At 36.0% G+C, this 22809-nt stretch overlaps 1 protein-coding gene across 2 annotated transcripts in view; it reads right to left on the bottom strand.

The window, feature by feature from the left end:
- Positions 1-22809, bottom strand: part of IFT57 (intraflagellar transport 57) — a 60851-nt gene that overhangs the window by 36356 nt on the left and 1686 nt on the right. For both annotated transcript variants that reach the window (XM_007450537.1, XM_007450536.1), the window contains exons 2-5: positions 21297-21459; positions 20346-20464; positions 16333-16423; positions 8515-8583 (exon numbers count right to left, since the gene is read on the bottom strand). In XM_007450537.1, coding sequence (XP_007450599.1) covers positions 8515-8583; positions 16333-16423; positions 20346-20464; positions 21297-21459 — 442 coding nt within the window. The remainder of the gene's footprint in view (positions 1-8514; positions 8584-16332; positions 16424-20345; positions 20465-21296; positions 21460-22809) is intronic.

Raw genomic sequence — 22809 nt, 5'->3', positions numbered from 1 at the left:
AAGTGGATGAATCAGGAATGCCGTCTCTGGTCAAACCCCCCCTTCATCACTTACTAGCTGTCATTAAACCTCAGGGTTCCCATCTGTAAAATGGGAATAATAATAGTACCCTCTCCTCATTGGAAGGGTTGATATGGTGATTAAATTAAATGATGTATTTGAAAGGCTTTCACAATACTTGGTACATAGTAAGCCCTCAATATATGTTAGCAGCTATAATTATCATTATTATATGCCACACTTGGTACTAGATACTTTTACATATGCGTTAAGTGCCCAGTAATAACACCATGAAGCAAAGGAAGCTTATTCCTATTTTTTTTGAATGAGAAAAATGAGGTAGAGAGCAGTTAGGTAATTTTCCCAATGTCACTAGTAAGTGACATTAGTAAGTGGCAGGGCCCAGGCAATGTTATCATTAGTAAGTGGCAGGGCCCAGGCAATGTTATCCTAGAGCACAAGCTCTGAAACACCTTACTGTACGCCTATCAATCCTTTGTCATATAGGTAACAACTATATCCGCCCAGTTTATTACTTGTTTTTTAACTTTATGGTGTTCCCCACCCCTCCATATATAAGGTTTTAATTTTTATGCATTCAGATTTATTAGTATTTTTCCTTTATGGTTTTTAGTTTTCTTGCCATGCTTTATCATGCCTATTTCAACCCGTGAATATTACACTTGCCACTCATATTCTTGTGCCTCAACGTTTTTTAATTTGGTGATCCATGTGAGGTTTATTTGGGTGTAAGACATGAGAGAGGAGTCCATCTTTTTTCTCCAAATGAATAGCCTGTTATCCTATCACCATTTAATTGAATAGTTTTCCTGGTTGATTTGCATTGCTTCATATACTAATATAACTGTATATGTGGATTATTTTATGAACTCTGCACTACTTCATTAATCTATTTTTGTGTCAGTATAATTTTCTTCAGACTTACACAAAAAATTACACAAGTAGCACAAAGAATTCCCATATACCCTTCATCCAGATTCATTAAATGTTAGCATCTTACATGACCTCAGGGCAATTACGCGTAAAGGGATATAACGTTTATATCCGGGAGCTGAGATTTGAAGAAATTTTTACTTTTTTCTTTGTACTCTTTTGTGCTTTCATTAAAAAAAAAAAAAACAATGACTATACTTCCCTTTTAAAAACAATAAAGTTTTTTCAATAAAAACAAGTAAAAATATATGTTTGATTAGCTTCCAAAAACTAGCTGGTACAAGTGGTAAATGCTTCAGGAGTTTGAATAAGAGAGAGAAGTGCATTTTAATGGCGATGGTGAGATTTAAGTTTCACTTTACAAGGAAGTTTGGGATGTAAACAGGCAGAAAAGGCAAGCCAAGGGTTTATATAGGCAGGAAAGCATCATAAGCCAAAATATGAAATATTGAATGAACACGGCTTGTGAAGATCACACGAGAAGAGAGATGAGGGGCTTAAAAAGGTGAATACTGGGGAGCAAAAAATATTGAATATATTGTGAAAGACCTTAGAGGACAGGCTGAGGAATGTGAATTTTGTCCTTTAAGCCAGAGGGGAGGCAAAGTAAAGTTACAAACAAGGTAAAATAACTTAGCCCACCAAACTTTATTTAGTACCTACTATATACCAGGTACTGTGCTACTCCAGGGACAGTGAATAAAATGATAAAAAATCCTGATAAAAGAACATGCTAGTTGTGTTTTACGAAGATTTATGGGTTGTACATTTGTGGATCATAGGATTAAATGGGGCTGGGTGAGAAGGGAAGGTATCACTAAGAAGGCAGAATTTGAGCTGAACCTTGAACATTGAAGAGTCAGGTAGAGAGATGATGGGAAGGCATTTTGGGTAAGAGACAAAGGAAAAGAAGATAGGATGAGAGCAGATATACTCCTGAGGTGTTTCAAAACCTACGAGAGGTCCTCTTTAACTTAACCTGGAAAAGTTATTCCAGTGAAAGAAAATAAAGTTGGCTATGTGGACAGTTGTCAAATTGCTAAGGGTTTTGAAAGCCAGACCAAAAATGTATTGCTTTATAATCTGTATAAACTGACCTGAAGGCAACGAAAAGCCATCAAAAGTTACTGAATTTAGAATGATCTGACTAAAGTCATGTTTTGGTAAGTAAGACTGAGGAGCGAGATAAAAACTATTTTGGAAAAGGGAGGTGGAGAGATGAATATGAGAGAGATTTCAAAGGCAGCATCCACAGGTCTTAGTAACTAACTAGATGTCCTGGATGAAAATGAATCATTAGTCAGATATTCAAAGCACTAACACTGTTGGGGGGGATGGGTGGGGGTGGGTGTATTTAAAGACTGTACGTTTGCAGAGGAGGAATGAACAAAAGCACACATTCTGGGTATGCATCTAATATACTGAATTACATAATAAATATAGGCTGTTAGTGTTGATTTAGGAAATACAACCTACCCATTTATAAAAGGACGGCTTTCAAATGATTCCTGGAAAAAAAATCATTGTATTACTTTTCATTAAATTCCCCTTAGTCATTTCCGTAGGGGAGACCCTATGTGACAGCAGATTGAGTCCAGTGGGACTTCAACAATAATTCATGTGACAGATTATGAAAATAAAGCCATGCTATCACCAGAGCTTCCTAATTTACAACAAAATGCAACCTTCTTGATAACTTATATGCTATGTAAGCTTCTTATTCAAAAATACTCATGGTGATCTAGAAATTTATTTGTATTGAGAGACTGGGGCTTTTTCTATTCTCCTACAGCACCTAAGAATGTTTGTAACTAATTCCAGTCTCTAGGAGAGGTAAAAAATTATACAAAATAAGAAATGCATCAAATGTATACTCTAGGCCAGCACCATGCTAGGTGTGGTGCCCAAGTTCTATTAATCTTAAAATAACCCTTGGTTGAATTGTGTCCCCATCTCACAGATAAGAAAGCTGAGTTACAGAGAGGATAAATCGGTATGGCCACATGGCTAGTAACATGTGGTCAGGATTTTATCTAAGGCTGCTTTTCCACTGTAGCATTGACCTTGAAGGTATGGACTCAGAGCTAGGAGGGACCTTGAAAAGTCCTTGCTTCCTACTTCTTTCTAGGCTCACAATAAAACCACGAATGGAAATAAGGATCTTTCCTGTTTCAAGTGTGCGTTCAAAACCTACACTAAAGATCAAGTAAAAGTCTCTTTTACACCCAGCAAGAACTGCTGTTTGAGCCTCCTCTGAACAGTGAGGAGTGCAGCATTTTTCTCTAACCTACATTTCCTATTCACCTCCAGATGTAAAACTGATGGGGTGGTACGGGCTAGCTACCAGAGAAATAAAAGCATTTACTCAGCAATGTGTTCCATCACATTCGAACATGTGGCATTTTAATTGTTTCTTCTGTGAAACACCAACGATAGACTTCCCACAGTCAGAGCCCAGATAGGAGAACTCACATCCAAATGTTTCAGGAAAAGAGAAGAAAAAACATTTTCCTCGAGCAGGAATCAGAACCAGGGGCCTCCTATGGGGCACGTTGTGTTGTAGAATGGTATTTTTTTCCTGTATTAAGAAAGGACATTTTGTTGAAGAGTAAAGTGTAAATCATATGTAAAATGAGGAAAATGTAAAGTATTTAAGATATTAATCGACGTAGATCCATCTTCTCCCCCTTTTGATAACAATATTGCAGCCTTGCCACAGTGACATCCTAAACTAAAACTGAAATAATGATATTTATTCTACGCCCAGATTTTTCCTTACAGCTTCTGCTTTTTAAGCTAAAAATTCTCTCATTCTTGGTACAATGAATTTTTTGCTAAGTAATTAGAAACCAATTGTGTTTAAACCTTTTGAGATAGTTGGTTTTATGCTGTATAACTCAGGATTTGGTTTCTAAAACCTCAAATTTAGCATCTCAAGGAAGAATGGTGTCTATGGCATGTTTGAAAAAAATGTTTTGAAATGAAGTGATGGGCATTTAAAAATAGAATTCAGAGAGCACACAGCTTCCCTGCCTTCTTTTTTTTTTTCCCCTTGGGGGAGAAGAATGACACATCTGCATCATGCTGCCAGAACACTACTGCTGTGATTCTACTGAGCTTCAGAATGGAGGGGAGCTACAGAGACCACTCATAATTACAGCATAGTTACCATGAACATACAGGCACTTTCCAATCAGCATACTCAAGTTTGAAACAGAAATGACCCAAAACACCTGCCGAACACCTTGCCACCAGAGCCTTCCTTCCCTGCTCCCACCCCTTACATCTCTGAACATTCTACCGCACCCCTAACCCTCACAGGCTCTGCCCAACTGTCAGAGCTTTAATTCCAGACCAGTGTCCCTCCCACCACAGCCACTCTCAGGGATGCTTCCACTCAATTTCAGATTTCAAGAACATTCAGAAATCAGAGGGACAGAGTGTAGAACTTTGTGGGCTAGCTTCAAAGACTAATATCCATCCATATTTTTTTCTAAGAAAAAATTCAAAATTTAAATAACTAACCTGCAAACCAAACTCTGGAAAAATAAAGCAATCCTTCACTAATTGCAGGAGTTATTATCTTGCAAAGTACAGGCATACCTCAGAGATATTGCAGGTTTGGTTCCAGACCACCTCAATAAAGTAAATACCACAATAAAGAAGCAAGTCACGCAAATTTTTTGGTTTCCCAGTGCATATAAAAGATATATTTACAATACACTGTAGTCTATTAAGTGTGCAATAGCATTATGTCTAAAAACATAAGGTATGTGCTTTAATTAAAAATATTTTATCACTAAAAATGTTAACCATCATCTGAGCCCTTAGCAAGCTGCAGCAGTAACATTAAAGATCACTGATCACAAATTGCTGTAACAAATATAACGATAACGAAAAACATTTTGAAACATTTGAAAACAATTTGAAACATTTCGAGAATTATCAAAATGTGACACAGAGACACAGTGAGCAAATACTGTTGGAAAAATGGCACCAGTAGACTTGCTTGATGCAGGGTTGCCACAAACCTTCAATTTGTAAAAAATGCAGTATCTGCAAAGCACAATAAAGAGAAGCGCCACAAGATGAGGTATGCCTGTATTATTAGTAAAACCACAATGAACAGAATTGGAGGAAGAAATCACAGCAAAAATGGCTTTAAAATATTTTTAAACCTCAAAGTAAATAACTATTCTGAAAAACACCTGCTTCCAAATAAACCAGTGCCATCACTATAAGCGTTCGTGATTGATAGGAAGCGCCATTTTCTTAGAACACCGGTTTCAGTGCTCATGAAATACTGCTGCTGCATTACAGTCTGATTAGGCAGACATCTTAAAGTTTAGTCAATGGGCACACAGCATCTCTTTACAAATTCTTTAAATTAGCGGTTACAGGCTTCAATTATGCAGTGGGAGTCAGGAAGCTAGACCTCTAGGGTCTCCCTTCAAGGAAGGACTTGTGCTCAGTTGCGGGCAAGGTGGCCAGCAGCCGGCTTCCAGCTGTCAGCTCCCTCGGGCTCTGTCCCACCTGCAGAGCCACCTTACATGGGGCTGCGTCCTTCCCAGGGCAGACCGCCTCCAGCGACTGGCCCAGCAGGCAACACTTCTCACCCCGGCCTTTTACCATGAACATCTTGCATCCCAAACTCTGTCTCAGTGTCCACTTCCAGAGAACACAATCTGCAACATACATCTCTTTCATTTACCTTTTCTCGTGCTCCATTTACCACAAATCTCAGGAAAATGCTCATGTACACCCAGCTTCTTGAGTCACCATGATACTTAAGGGCACACTTTTCAGGGCCTAGACTTTGCTTTATTTAATGAAAGAAAGGAATATAAGTAGATTTCTCCCTGTATTATCCTACACAGTACATAGAAGAGGACCCAATTATTGCTGAGTTCTTTTCTCTATGAAGATTAAACTATACTTTCTCATAAAACTATAAATATAAAATAGCATTCATTCACGTGTGTATTCATTCAACATTATTCAGTACTGAGCACTTTCTACACACCAGGCACAGGTGCAAAAGCAGTTAAAAAAGCTTCTGCTCTAGATGAGTTTGCATACTACTGGTTGAGATAGACAATAAACAAATCAGATTAATACAATGCCGAAGTCTGTGAAGAACAATAAAACGGGGAGGATTAGAGAATGACTGGAGAAACATCTATTGTTTCAAAACCACAGGTAGAGGGGGACTGTTGTAATCCACACATTGCTGGGCTGGCACAGTCACGTATACATTTAGTACATCAATTTCCTAGATAGTATCCATCATTCTTGCTCTAGTGCAGAATTCATCACATCAACTTTAGTAAAATAATATTTCTTCTGCATTGTGAGCCCACATGCTGTATGAAACACAAAATCTTAAATCTGTGTTACTAACCTATAGCGCAATTCTGTCTTGGAGAAAGAGCAGCCTAAGCCATCGCAAGCTGTAGTCAGATACAGCTGTCTCAGGCAGATGGCTTTAGTGGGCAACATCATAAACTTGCCAGATTTTTAAAAATATGAAAGGGTTTTCTGCCTCATTAGTACTTCATGGTTGACCATCCACAAACACCTGGTGTTCAGACTTCTTTCTCTTGTAAAAATGCAACCATACATAGTCTTAGTTCAAAAAGGTATATATAATCATTGTCCAAAGGATCTAATACCTAGATAATTATAAAGTCACAGGTAGGGGGAAAACCCATCCTTACACAGCTTAATTGAAGTGAAAAATTGAAATCAGGACCAATAGGGACTGAGAGTAATGGTAAAGGTAAGTTAAATCACTTTGCTCCTTCCCAATACTCAAACTACTTAGCCCAGAGGGAATTACAGGTGGCCTTTACCGGCCTCTATTTATACCATCAATATAAGAATGAAGAGTACAAATATCAGCTTCTTTCTAAGAATAACGGTGTATGCATCTCTACTTCTGTTTTTTTCTTCATACTTTAGAACACTGTGATCACATCTTCAACACATACAGAAACACCAAGCACCATAGTGTCCTTGCTTAAGATAGGAATCTACCCCGTTGAACTCTTGTTTTAACGTAAAGGAGAAAAAGCAATAGAATTGGGAGTTTGGAGAAACTGAGTTCAAATTAAGCCACTGTAATTTATTAGCTTTTTAAAAGGTCAAACTGTCCCAAGGTGATAAATTTCAGTTTTTGTATCTGTAAAATGGAAATAACATCTTCTCAAATGCCTTACAAGGTCACTAAAAAACTTGTTTTAAAGTACTTTGAAAACTACAAAGTGATGTGCAAATGTATTGTTACAACTGGAGTTTATCTGTTTGGATTTAAATGTTAACACATTATTCTCAAATAATTTTCAACTGAGCAACAAAAAATAAATTCTTTCATTTAAGAAGCATTTATTCAGAATCTTCTGTGTTATACTATGGAGAATATAAAAAATGATAGTTATCCATGTCAGCAAGGAGATTGTACAAGTCAGATTTGAGAGAAGGAATGTGGGGGGAAGGTGTGGTTTTGGTTTTTGCCAACACCTTTTAAGTACTTTCTATGTGCCAGACATCATTATAAATGCTTTAGACATAGTAACTCTTTTAATCTTTAAAAACTCTACATAAAAGTTAATATTTTTATCCTCATTTTACAGATGAGGAAGATAAGGCACAAGAAGGTTGGAAACCTGCCAAAGGTCAGACAGCTAGTTAAGTACTGAAAGTCTCAAAGTCAACTCACACACTCAGTCAAGTTAGCCACAACATTATGTTCTATTACATCTCAAGTTGGGCAGAAAATGCACACATATCATTAATAATAGTTACTAATGCTGACTAACATACTAAGGCAGTGAATGATAAGTGAAGAGATCAGCATGGGGTGAAGTGGCCAAGGAAGTCTTCATGACAGGAACCCAAAACTAGATCCAAACTTGTTGGTAGAATTGAGATAAGAATAATTAAATAAAGATCAAATAAGATTGTGTTTCACATGTACTTTTTTGAGCATGCAATAGGTATCACTTTATTGAAATATAACATACATATAGGAAAATAGAAAAATCCCAAATGTACTTTTGAAATATCTCATTGAGTGGGTTCTCTTTTATAGACTGGGTTTATTTACTAATTAAAACAGAGCAAAAACTGACTTGAAGCAACATATGACTACCTATCCATATACCAGTCTTAATATAAACCATTTTATTTCAAAGAATTACCATTTGAGTATTTCCTATAATCAAGACCATTCAATACTGCCCATTATAATGGAAAATAACTTGAATTATATATGTTTTTCTATAATAAAAAAATAACATAAGGCAAATCAATTATTTCCAGTTTACATGAGAAGCCCTAAGTTGATATTCCATGGTATGGACAGAAGGCTTTCCCACTTGCCCCTCTGATTTTTATATTTGCTATAATTATAATATTGTATATACAAAAAAACAGCTTTGAGAGCTACTTTTCAAATGACACACAAAGCAATGGCCAAGAATGATTTCTACTTGTTTCCATTTCTAGCAGAATATGTGTACTGACTGCTTGTTGGTCCTGTGTGTATCCCATGTAACTTACCAAGCGATAGGTCTGGGCCTTCAAAACGCTGAGATCAATAAAGTTTTCTTCATTGTCTGTCTCCTCTTCCTTAGAAAAATAAAAGAGTTTAAAAGTTAATAATTATAAAAGTTGTAATTAAAAAAGGTATTTTCAGATTTCACATACTTAATATGCTAAGCTCTATAGAAAGACTAATGCAGGAAAGGGTATTTAAAAGCCTAGTAGTGTGCATTAAGTAGGGCATAATGTTATCTGTTTTTTGAGGTTTTGATGATGCCATTTAAAAATAGGACCTCTTTTAGAGTCACTGAAGGAAAGAAAAAAAGAAAGATGTCACTGCTGTGAAACTGGGGATAAATAAACATAAAAACATAACAAGAATCAGTGCCAAGTGGCATATCTGAAATAAAGAGACACTGGAAGGAGTTAATGGAAATTTTAAGTAACATGACTAAAATGGACAAAAATAAGAGGCTGACAGATATAGAATACTCTCACCTACTCCAGGGACCAATCACATTAACGTATATTTTGGACATCTCATCTTTTATATGCTCAAGTTTAAAGATATTAAATATTAAATGTATATAAGGATGTAAAATATACACATGTAAGATACTAAACTTGTATCTTAGACATTAACTACCTAAAAGAAAAGTTAAGGTAGATTCCAAGCTGGTCCTCATTCCTAGCCCAACTGATATGGGGAATGGGGTCAGAAGTGACCCTTTGAGAATCAATCCCCTCTCCAATATACAGTAAATACAGAGTCTGAGCAGGTTCTCTAAGCATATACAACAAAACTTTAGTTCCCCTTTCTCTTCAAATGTCTTTGTGGTGACAAATGACATAGTGGGTGAAACAAATTTAACAAGAATATCCAAAGTTTAAAGACATGGTAGTAAAGCAAATGGAACTTGGCCCTGAAGTCTTGTACAGAAAAACAAAAAAAATAAGTGGGTGTTGTTTGGTGGACACTTTCACATGTAGAGTTGTACAAAAGCTGCAGTGGCAGATTTCAAAGATAACCCTTATCTTTAAGCATTTAGAAGTATCAAGCTTCTTTTCTGACCACAACATAATGAGATTAGAAACCAATTACAGGAAAAAAACTGTATAAAACACAAACACATGGAGGCTAAAAAATATGTTACTAAATAATCAATGGATCACTGAAGAAATCAATGAGGAAATCAAAAAATACTTAGAGACAAATGACAATGAAAACATGACAATCCAAAACTTACGGGATGCAGCCAAAGCAATTCTAAGAGGAAAGTTTACAGCAATACAATTCTACCTCAAGAAATAAGAAAAATCTCAAATAACCTATCATTACATCTAAAGCAACTAGAGAAAGAAGACAAAACAAAACTCAAAGTTAGTAGAAGGAAAGAAATCATAAAGATCAGAGCAGAAATAAATGAAATAGAGACAAAGAAAATAATAGCAAAGATCAATGAAACTAAAAGCTGGTTCTTTGAGAAGGTAAATAAAATTGGTAAACCTTTAGCCAGACTCATCAAGGAAAAGAGGGAGAGGATTCAAATCAACAAAATCAGAAATGAAAAAGGAGAAGTAACAGAAAGACAAAGGATCATAAGAGACGACTGTAAGCAACTATACACCAATAAAATGGCCAACCCAGAAGAAACGGACAAATTCTTAGAAAGCTACAACTTTCCAAGACTGAACCAGGAAAAAATATGAACAGACCAATCACAAGTACTGAAGTTGAAACTGATTAAAAATCTTCCAACAAACAAAAGTCCAGAACCAGATGGCTTCACAGGTGAATTCTGTCAAACATTTAGAGAAGAGTTAACACCTACCTTTCTGAAACTCTTCCAAAAATTTATAGAGGGAAGAACACTCCCAAGCTCATTCGACCACCATCACCCTAATACCAAAACCAGACAAAGATACCACAAAAAGAGAAAACTACAGGCCAATATCAGTGATGAACATAGACACAAAAATCCCCAACAAAACACTAGCAAACCAAATCCAATAACACATTAAAGGATCATACACCCTGATCAAGTGAGATTTATTCCAGGGATGCAAGGATTCTTCAACATATGCAAATCAATCAACATGACACATCGCATTAAGAAATTGAAGAATAAAAACCATATGATCATCTCAATAGATGCAGAAAAAGCTTTTGATGAAGTTCAATCCCATTTATGATAAAAACTCTCCACAAAGTGGGCTTAAAGGGAACCTACCTCAACATAATAAAAGCCATATACAACAAACCCACAGCGAACATCATACTCAATGGTGAAAAGCTGAAAGCATTTCCTCTAAGATCAGGAACAAGACAAGGATGTCCACTCTCGCCACTATTATTCAACATAGTTTTGGAAGTCCTAGCCATGGCAATCAGAGAAGAAAAAGAAATCCAAATTGAAAAAGAAGAAATAAAACTGTCACTGTTTGCAGATGACATGATACTATACATAGAAAATCCTAAAGATGCTACCATAAAACTATTAGAGCTCATCAATGAATTGGGTAAAGCTTCAGGATACAAAATTAATACACAGAAATCTCTTGCATTCCTATACACTAACGATGAAAGATCAGAAAGAGAGATTAAGGAAACAATCCCATTTACCACTGCATCAAAAAGAATAAAATACCTAGGAATAAACCTACCTAAGGAGGCAAAAGACCTGTACTCATAAAACTATAAAACACCGATGAAAGAAATCAAAGATGATGCAAACATATGGAGAGATATACCATGTTCTTGGATTGGAAGAATCAGTACTGTGAAAATGACTATACTACCCAAAGCAATCTACAGATTCAACGCAGTCCCTTTCAAATTATCAAGGGCATTTTTCACAGAACTAGAACAAAAAAATTTTACACTTTGTATGGAAACACAAAAGACCCTGAAGAGCAAAAGCAATCTTAGAAAGAAAAACAGAGCTAGAGGAATCAGGCTCCATGGCTTCAGACAATACTACAAAGCTACAGTAATCAAGACAGTATGGTACTGGCACAAAAAACAGGAATATAGATCAATGGAACAGGATAGAAAGTCTAGAGATAAATCCACACACCTATGGCCACCTAATTTATGACAAAGGAGGCAAGAATATACAGTGGAGAAAAGACAGTCTCTTCAACAAATGGTGCTGGGAAAACTGGACAGCTACATGTAAAAGAATGAAATTAGAACACTCCTTAACACCATACACAAAAATAAACTCAAAATGGATTAGAGACCTAAATGTAAGGCTGGATACTGTAAAACTCTAAGAGGAAAATATAGGCAGAACACTCTGTGACATAAATCAGAGCAAGATCTTTTTTGACCTACCTCCTAGAGTAAGAAAATAAAAACAAAAATAAACAAATGGGACCTAATGAAACTTACAAGCTTTTGCACAGCAAAGGAAACCATAAACAAAACGAAAAGACAACCCTCAGAATAGGAGAAAATATTTGCAAATGAAGCAACTGACAAGGGATTAATCTCCAAAATATATAAACAGCTCATGCAGCAAAATATCAAAAAAACAAACAACCCAATCCAAAAATGGGCAGAAGACCTAAATAGACGTTCCTCCAAAGAAGACTTACAGATGGCCAACAAACACATGAAAAGCTGCTCAACATCACTAATTATTAGAGAAGTGCAAATCAAAACTACAGTGAGGCATTACCTCACACCGGTCAGAATGGACATCATCAAAAAATCTACAAACAATAAATTTTGGAGAGAGTGTGGAGAGAAGGGAACCCTCCTACACTGTTGGCTGGAATGTAAATTGGTACAGCTACTATGGAGAACAGTATGGTGGTTCCTTAAAAAGCTAAAACTAGAGCTTCCATATGACCCAGAATCCCACTCCTAGGCATATATCTGGAGAAAACCTTAATTCGAAAGGGTGCACACACCCCAATGTTCATTGCAGCATTATTTACAATAGCCAAGACATGGAAGCAACCTAAATGTCAGTCATCAGAGGAATGGATAAAGAAGATGTGGTACATATATACAATGGAACATTACTCAGCCATAAAAAGGAACAAAATTTGGTCATTTGTAAAGGCATGGATGGACCCAGAGAGTGGCAGACAGAGTGAAGTTAGTCAGAAAGAGAAAAACAAATATCGTATAATATCGCTTATATGTGGAATCTAGAAAAATGGTAGAGATGAACTTATTTGCAAAGCAGAAATAGAGTCACAGACATAGAGAACAAACGTATGGCTACCAAGGGGGTTAGGAGGGGTGGGATGAATTGGGAGAATGGGACCGACATATATTATACACTGCTATGTATAAAATGGATAACTAATGAGAACCTACTGTATAGCACAGGGAACTCTACTCAGTGCTCTGTGGTGACCTAAATGGGAAGGAAATCTAAAGAAGAGTGGATATATGTATATGTATGACTGATTCACTTTGCTGTACAGCAAGAAACTAACACAACATTGTAAAGCAACTATACTCCAGTAAAAATTAATAAAAGAAATTAAAAAAAGAAGTATGTAAGACAGTGGTTCTCAAAATGTGGTTCTTAGACAGGCAGCATCAGCATCAGCATCACCTGGGAGCTTGTGAAAATGTAAGGCTCCATCCCAGAGCTACTCAGAAAGTAGAATCTCTGGGAGTAGGGCCACTAAAATAAGATAGGGGAACTCTGCTAATCTTTGGGGAACTGGAAAGATTTTAGTAAAACATGAAACAATATAAATGCAGATTCCATACACTCAACTAACGTTCATATTTTTGGGGATGGGGGCAGTGGGGCATAGAGGTGTAGACAAAACTGATCTGTTTACATGTTAAATCTTAAGCATACATGCAGAGCCACACCTTTGAGAAACAGCTCAGTCTATCCTGTGTTTGCATTAATGATGGTCTACTTAACCAGAGCAAATGATTGAAATGCCAGTGACTTAGTGCCCATGAGAGAAGAGACAAGTTTACAATGTTTTTATAATAACCTCATCAGTACTATTAACATAGGTGATCAATAAATACTTGTTGAACTGTGGTGGCCTGAACACTCATAGGCAAAAAGCTTTAACAGTAGGTACTAGAAAAAGGATTTAAGTTACTAAATATTATTAAGAAAGCATTCGAAAGGAATTTGAATATAAACAGACTCAAAAATAGTTTTAAAATAAATTAAGAGGATTTTAATCTCAGTAATTTAGAAGGCACTCAACAATTTCCTGTCATTTCTTTGCCTAATATGTATCCTCTTAATTCTTTTATTGCCAATTACTAAGGATATGATTATATACTGTGAGAACATCCTGTGAGAATATTCTTTGAAAATATTCTGTGTCGTGATCCCAATCCTCCCTCCCTTCCTCTCTGCCTCTCTCTCTCCTTCCCTCTCGCCCTCTCACTTTCTGTCTTCCCAATGTGTCCTATCTTTATTTGGCCAGTCTAAAACTGAAGGTTTCGAGTTCCTTGTTGATTATAGACTAACTTTACTCTGTCAGAAATGATCTTTACCATCCTTGAGCTACCCCACAAACTGGCAACAAAATGAAGTACTATCCCACCAGCCAAAGGCTTTTTGGCACTGATCCAGCTCTCCTTAGCAAGAGGAATGGGAGAGGTAAGAGAGGGCTCCTTAGGATAATATAATGACAATAAGGAAGAAAGGAAAGAAAAAAATTCAAGAGACGTAACAGCCTCAGAGGCAACCCCCTGAGGAAGGCCTTCAGCTTGATCTTATGACAGTAGAAGGTCTCTACTTCACAGTTGGCAAGAAATGTGTGAAGAAGCTGCTTTCTAGCTTGTTTCTCTAATTTACACAAACAATAATGCTGCTTTGAACTTTAAATGGTTCTCAGAAAAAAAAAAAGCTACAATTTCTAAAAGTTACAAGCAATATGCTGACAGGTGAGTTTTGGTCAAATATTTAATGAACACCTACTATGCACCAGGCACTGCATAGTAAACTGGAGATACAAAAAATGTGCATAATTGGTTTCTGCCCTCATAGAGTTTTCCTTCTGATTAGTAGGTTTTCTTCCTTTTTTCCCCCTGACTAGCAGTTTTGAGTTATAGGTCTTTGAAGCTAAATATTGATGCACTAGGACCAGATATCTGTAGATAAGCTATTAACTAATAACTAATAAACAGTAACTAAGAAGACAAGATGAGGAAGATACCCGAGTAAAATAAGTGAGATGAACAACTGGGACTATGTGAGGACTTAAAATTTTCTGAGTCTGGATGGAAAGATCTATTACACAAAGTATAAAGTCTAAACTTAAAATGCCCAAAATGATCTGGACCTGGTCTATCTTCCCAGTTAATCTTAAGCCACCCTCCCGCTCACTTAGGAGATATGGCCACTGTGGTTTTCTCTCAGTTCCTTGGTCATGTTAAGCTCCTTCCTGCCTCAGAGTTTTTGTACATCCAGCACCATCAGGTTCTTGCCCAGTGCCTGCTACATAACAGATGCTCAATGAACACATGAATGACTACATTTTTACCTTAACTTTAAAAATTTATCACATTAAGAAAGATACCTTTTAAATTGATTAGTTTTATAGTGGTCTTTTTCCTTCTATAAATAGCAGTCATCTTTTTAATACATATGGTTTAAAATATTTCTACTGCTAATAAAATACATGTTAACAACTTTGAAGTTATAAAGATGTATAGAAGAGAAAATAATCATCCATAATCCCTCTACCCATATATAACTAATGTTAATATATTAATATTTTTCTTTTTCTGCATACTTTATATAGTTGAGTTTATGCATATAGTATAAGTTGTCATCCTCATGTCATTAACATTTCTTTGTAAACTTTTTTTTTTTTTTTTGCGGTACGCGGGCCTCTCACTATTGTGGCCTCTCCCGTTGCGGAGAACAGGCTACGGATGCGCAGGCTCAGTGGCCATGGATCACGGGCCTAGCCACTCCATGGCATGTGGGATCTTCCCGGACCAGGGCACGAACCCGTGTCCCCTGCATTGGCAGGTGGACTCTCAACCACTGCGCCACCAGGGAAGCCCCTCTTTGTAAACAATTTTTAATGGCTACATGACATTCTACTATCTGATATAGCCTAATTTATTTAATGGTTATTTTCGTCATTTACTATAAAATAATGCAGTGATTAATATCTTTGCAGCATATAGTACCTTAATAAATTACTTTAAGCTGAAATACAGAATATACTTTCTGTGGATTCAAAAAATCACCTGAAAAATTTAACTGGTTTATGACAGTAAAATACACTACAAAGTTTTTCTCCCTGCCATTTTAATTTCAAATCATATGTACACTTCCTAAAACACCAGGGTCAATCCATATCTGGTTCTGAGGAAAAGCTCTGTTTCTCCACCATTTTCCTAGTCTAGTCTGTTGTAGAGATGTGAACATTTAATTTCACACTATGGACAGAATGTTAAGTATGCGGATAGGCCCAGATGCTGCCAAACAATTTAAATAATGTTGGTATGTATAAGTATTTTTTAAGTTCCTGCAGGGTGGTCTTCAAACTAATTTTAGAAGCATACAGGAGTTCCTGAGAAATGAATGGTGTTCTTATGAAGCGGAATATATTAATCCTAAATTGTATTGCTCTCTTCTAAATTCTTTATTATTTATGGCCTATTTAAGATCATGAATGGTTGTTAATAAAATGTTAACCCATATAACTAGTGGTCTACTACTTCCTATCTACATTTGAAGAACCTCTGCTAAAATTCAGACCTCAATCATTACAGAACATGAGCATTAACTTAACTAAAGGTCTAAACAACTGATACTGATTAAGGGAAATGAATCCAATGGTGAAAATGAACAAAAAGTTCAGCAACGCACATACCACAAATTCTTCATCCACTTTATTTAATGTTAATTCTGCATCATCTTCTGCAACAGTTTCTTCTTCTAATTCTTCCACTGGGTATGTTGGTCTAAAATAATAAAGCTTAACATGAGATGAGAGTAAAAAACAAAACATTTCAGCAGAGCAAAAAGGCATAATGTGAATATTAAGGATCCCCCCACTACACCAGTTCTGGTCCTTTTTCACCTGCCCCCTTTTCCAGAATCACTGTTAAATGTTTCATGTATCCTTCCTGAAACCTTCTATGTAAAGAAGCAAAAATGTTTACCTCCGAATTTGAAGAATCAAGTACATAAATGGGATGATACCATGCATACTGTTAGCCAACCTACTTTCTTTACTTACTAATACACCACACTTAAGTACATATACAGTTGACACTTGAACAACATGGGTTTGAATTGCATGGGTCTATTTACACAGAGATTTTTTTTCAATAGTAAATACTACACTGCTACACGTTTTGTGGTAGATTGAATCTGCAGATGCAGAACTGCACATTTGGAGAAACAGCTTATAAGGAAGGCCTACTACAAGTTATACACGGATTTTCCACAGCCTTAAGCTCTGCATCGTTCAAAGATCAAGTGTACAACTTCCCCCCACTGCCCCCAACATACCTGCACTGTATTCCACTGAACCATAAGTCATATGACTAGCAATCTCTGGCTGAAAATTGATGTTGTTTCTAGTTTCTTTACTAGATAATACTGAAAAGATCATCCTTATACATTTATTGTTTATGTATATCATTTAAAATAAATTTGTACAAGTATAAGGGCTGGGTCAACAACTTTGTACATTTTATTGTTTTGCTCGATATTGCTAAAACCAGCTTCCAAAACGTTACCCTAATTTACACTCACAACAACAGGGACTCTGTTTCCATACATTCGCCAATATGGTAAACATCTGCCAATATGGTAAACAAACTTTAATCTTTGCCAATCATCTAAATGAAAAACCTCACTCTTGTTTTAACTGCATTTCTTTCACATGAGAGCTGTTGAATACCTCCTCATGTTAATTGGTTATGTGTGTTTTTCAGTGAAATGCATATTTATGCCCTCTGCCCTTGTGTATGTATATTAAGAAAATTAATGCTTTGCCTAACTATGTTAAGAATATTTTTCCTATTTATTTCTTATACTCTTAGCTATTCAGGACTGTTACAATTCTTATTACATAGACTTACCAACATTTTCTTGCATGGGTCCTAGCTTTAACATCATATACATAAGGCTTTTCCATCACATGACACATCCCACATCCCTTTGGTCTTTCAGCACTCCTATAGTTTCATTTTTCACATTTACGTCTTTGATCAATCTGAAATTTATTTTTAAAACTTTTTTAATGTATTTATTTATTCATTTATTTTTGGCTGCATTGGATCTTTGCTGTTGCACGCAGGCTTTCTCTAGATGTGGCGAGCAGGGGCTACTCTTTGTTGCAGTGCGCAGACTTCTCATTGCAGTGGCTTCTCTTGTTGCAGAGCACAGGCTCTAGGCGTGTGGGCTTCAGTAGTTGTGGCTTGCAGGCTGTAGAGTGCAGGCTCAGTAGTTGTGGCACATGGGCTTAGTTGTTCCGTGGCATGTGGGATCTTCCTGGACCAGGGCTCAAACCTGTGTCCCCTGCACTGGCAGGCAGATTCTTAATGAGTGCACCACCAGGGAAGTCCTGAAATTTATTTTGATAGAGGTAATAAGAAGGACTCCAGCTTTGTTCTTATTTCCAACATCTAAACAGTGGTCCTAACACTAAGTATTGAACATTATTTTCTCCATCAAGATTAGTGACACACATTTCCCGTACTGAAAATACTCAAAAGTGTTTGGGGACTTCCCTGGTGGTCCAGTGGTAAAGAATCCACCTTCCAATGCAGGGGATGGGGGTTCTATCCCTGGTCAGGGAACTAAGATCCCAAATGCCACAGGGCAACTAAGCCCGTGTGCCACAACTGCTGAGATCGCGTGCCTTAACTAGAGCCCGTGGGCTGGAAACTAGAGCTCACACGCTCTGGACCCTGTGTACCACAACTACAGAGACCACATGCCCTGGAACCTGTGCGCCACAACTAGTGAAGAGAGAAAACCCGCACACCACAACTAGAGAGAAGCCTGCATGCCACAAAGAAAGATCCTGCATGCCTCAATGAAGATCCCGTGTGCCACAACTAAGACCCAATGAAGCAAAAATAAATAAAATTTAAAAAATAAATAAATCTTTAAAAAAAAGTATTTGCATTTATTTCTGGAAAGTTATTTTAAAAATCCATACCTCAGGTTAACAAAATACAAAAATCAACATTTAATATTAAGGAAGTAAAGTACTACAAACCAAATCAATCTTCTTAAAGAATAATTTCCTTTTTTTTTTTAACTAGTTAGAACGAGATAATATCTTAAGGGCAATGCTTTCCTAGGATTTCTACATTTTCTAGGGTTTGTTTTAGCATATTTAGATATATAAAATAAGTATCTATAAACATGTAACTTCTACGTCACTTACATATCACATAGTTGATATATTCTCTAATCCCTATTTTCAATGTTTCCCTCTGCTTTCCCCCCATGTATATACGGTCCCTATAAATTATACAAATCACAATCCGTGGCCAAGAATAAGATATGCTAAGTAACAAAGGAAGTACCAAATTATCTATTAATTCTATCTACTTTAATTTTTATAAATTATCTATTTGTTTCTTAGCATATCTTATTCTTGGTCACACATTGTGATTTGTATAATTTAGAGGGACTGTATATACATGGGGGGAAAGACACCAATTGGTTATCTTAGTGGTTAAGATACCAATAATTTCTGCTGAATTTATAATTCATTAGGCAATAGATTTAATAATTTTTTAAAAATGCCAAATGCAGGATATCTCATAACATTTCATGGAATCTAATAAAGAAGTAATGTAGATTACGTACTCATTCTTCACACTACACTAAGTGGTAATGTTTGGGTTGGAGCATATGAAATTACTACTTTTTTTTAGTTCAAAAATAGATGAATATCGGTAATTTCATATGGTTCAACCTGATGATAACCTAAGCCAAGTAAGTTTTTAAATGTATTCATTAATAGAGAGTAGATAACTTTCCTGAGAGAATGTAACTGAATATACATTAAAATATACAAACAATATATACACCTTTCCAAGAAGTTAGTTCTAATCCAAATTCACTGCTTGCTCATGTTTTTACCTGAATAATGCCTTCCACAGTCTCTAACCTATCAATAATCCCAATCTCCAAAGGACCAAATTTATATATTTTCTAATTATAACCTATACAAATTGACAATTTCTTAATATTTTATTCCCTTATCCATGTGGTCAACATTTATTGAGCATCTATGATATATCAAATGCTATGTTAGCTGCCATAGAGTACATACAAAGATTTCATAATTTCTAGCAAGAAAGCCAGACCTGTAAACAAGTGACTTTAATACCATGGTATAGATACAACAATAGAAATATAAACAAATCACAGGTCAGAGAAAGAAGCAATGAACAATGTCTAAAAGAGTGTCAGGTGGCTTCTTCAGTATTATTCTTGCCCAGTCACTATAAACAAAGGAGAAAATCCCACTTAAAATACTATATTAATTTCCATTTTTTTCCTTAAATCTGTAGCTATCATTTACCCCCATGTATATACTATCTTTGGTTGTATAAATAAATATATGCAAAGAAACTTTTAAAAAATTTCCTAAATTGACCAGGATATACAGTTACAGTTAAATCCTTAATAATTATATATCTGAACTGGGAAGGGGCACAATATCAGAACTGGTTTTGAAGATACCAGATATTACAATTTTGTCTATACTAACTTTTCTAATTAAGTGTGGCATTTTCAGTTTAGAACAGTCAAGAAGAAATACTTCCTATCAGTTCAATTAAATAGCTCTGAACCCTTAGAACAAAAAGCTCCACACATAAAATTACTGTTGCCAGGTGGGGTAATTTTTACCTTTTCCAAGTGAAACCAATATATTTTAATGCTTCTTCGGCTAAACAGTCAAGAACATAGCATACATGCGCTCCATAACCCGATTTTAATTTTGAAGGAGGAAAATCTGCAGTTCTCCCCTGAAATACAAAAGATAAAAGGGGTATAACTTGTTATTTATATTGCAAATGTCAAAATATTTTAAGCAAAGTACTGCTGAATAAATGTATCACTTCTCTATTCTTCAAATATGATTTAAAATAACATTACATTGCTTCTTAGAAATCCATCTCTTTGGACTTTTTTTTTTAATCCATTGGTACAGAAATACTAAAGGAAAATGAGTATGTTTTACTGTCAAAAGTATCAAATTAAAAGCCAATAACCTCATGACAGCAGAACAAATCATTGATCTTGTTAGGGTGAAATTTCAGTATAACCACTAGGTTGGTATCATATCATTAAACAACCATGCGAAGGATGAAGTGATTCACTTGTCAAAAATCAATAACGTGTGCCAAAAATTCTTACTGCTTGTCCCCAGGAAAAGTCAGAAAAGTACAACTGCTATCATGGTCTATTAAATCAAAGTTCCCTTTCAAAATACAGTGTTCCAGCTTCCTAGTTTTTAGTCATTTTTTAGAAGGAGAACTAAGTATCCATAAATTTATCTCAGAGACATATCAAGATTAAGAAAAATATTATTACTTTGGGCTATAATGTGTGCACACTAAACATGTTTAGAAGTGGCATTAATGCTATAATATCAACCATTCTGAGACGATTTTACCTGAAAAATAAATCTAGATATAATTATATATATACATATATACACATATATATGCATGTGTATATATATAGTTATTCAAAGAGAATTCTTCTAAACGCCTAGCATTTATGTGGCTGTATTACCAATATTAAAAATGTCCTAATTTGAGAACATGCAGAAAGAAGAAAGTTGTTTACACTTACGAATGATCGAAGTTCAGATAATATGTTAGAGATTGTTGCATTAGGGTCATCATATTCTTGAGGCTGCTCAAAGGGGCGTCCTGCTTTATTAATCAACCAAGCAGCAAGAGTGAAAAACATGTAGAACTGTTCCCCAGGATTGGTAGGCAGTGCAAAATAGTGTCTGTTTCAAAAGAAGGGGAGAGGGTAGAATATGAAATATTTCAAACAAGCCCATAGTAGCTAAAGGAGCTAAATCCAAAATTGCCAAAGGATTTTTTTTCCAAATGGCTTTAACAAAAAAACACATTGATAATTCACTCTTTGAAGTTTCTAGTAAACCACAACACTCACATTAAAGTTTTTAATCAACAGGATAAGGGCAATTACTACTGGACACAAAATATTAGATCGAAGACTTTACATCCAGAAAGTGCAGGTCATGTTAAAAAACCGAGCATGTAGAACTTTGGCCAAAATCATTTATGTGTCAGGAATAATTAATAAGAGAGTACTTCCAGAGAATGGTCATTTGGAATTAAGAGATGCTCAGAGTTTAAAAAAAGACGTTAATGATTATTCACTATGCATTTTTACATTTTTTACAATGTCACTGTTATCTCTGCTTACTGATTCTGACCTATCCTCTAGGTTAAACAGTTGTTCTCATCTTGGCTGCATATTGAATCACTTGAGGATCTTGTCAAACTATTGCTACCTTACTAAACATTGCTTCTTCCCTCGCAGATTAAATCAGAACTTGTGGGAGTGAAGCCCCAGTATGGGCATGTTTCAAAAGCTTCCTAGGTGGTTCTAAGGTGCAGCCAGGAGTAAGAACCACTGCGTTTGTATCACATCCCCAGTCTAACAAACATTTGTTGACTTTAGGTTAAATCCCCAGCCTAATAAAAATAGCCCTATGAGGGGCAACATGATTTGTGCCTAAACATATCAGGAATAAAACCTGCTAGCAACAGCATTCGTCAGTTTGATCAAAGATCTTATTTTGCTTTTATGTGTAGCTATCACTATTGTGTTTATATTTGGATTTATAGATATTATAACTATTTTTCATAAGAATCAGCAGTCTACTCCTTCCTGTTGCCAAAACTTTTTCCTGCAGGGTAAGTGTAAATGTTCTGAAAGATAACAGAAAGCTGGGAAGAAAAAAAGGCCATGAAGTCCTTCCAGGTAGGTATCAATATATGTTCACCCACTACTAACAACTCATCTTTTCCGTATCAGCTGATAACAACTCCAGGAGAGAGGAATGGATACTGTTAAATACTGTAGACCTAGGTCAGTGGCTCTCAAACTTTAGCAGGCATCAGAATCACCTGGAAGGCTTGTTAAAACACAGAATTCTGGGCCCCACCCCTAGGATTTCTGATACACTAGACCAGGGAAAGGGCCTGCGGGACTGCACTTCTAATAAGTTCCCAGGTGATACTGATTCTGCTGGTCTGTTGACTGCACTTTGAGAACCATTAAACTAGGATATTTCCATGCAAATCCATGACTCAAAGTACCCTGC

This window comes from Lipotes vexillifer, unplaced genomic scaffold (assembly GCF_000442215.2).
Source record: "Lipotes vexillifer unplaced genomic scaffold, Lipotes_vexillifer_v1.1 scaffold946, whole genome shotgun sequence".
In the NCBI taxonomy this organism is placed as follows: Eukaryota; Metazoa; Chordata; class Mammalia; order Artiodactyla; family Lipotidae; genus Lipotes; species Lipotes vexillifer.
Note: the sequence above shows the minus strand (reverse complement) of the source record. Positions and strands in the feature narration are given on the sequence as shown.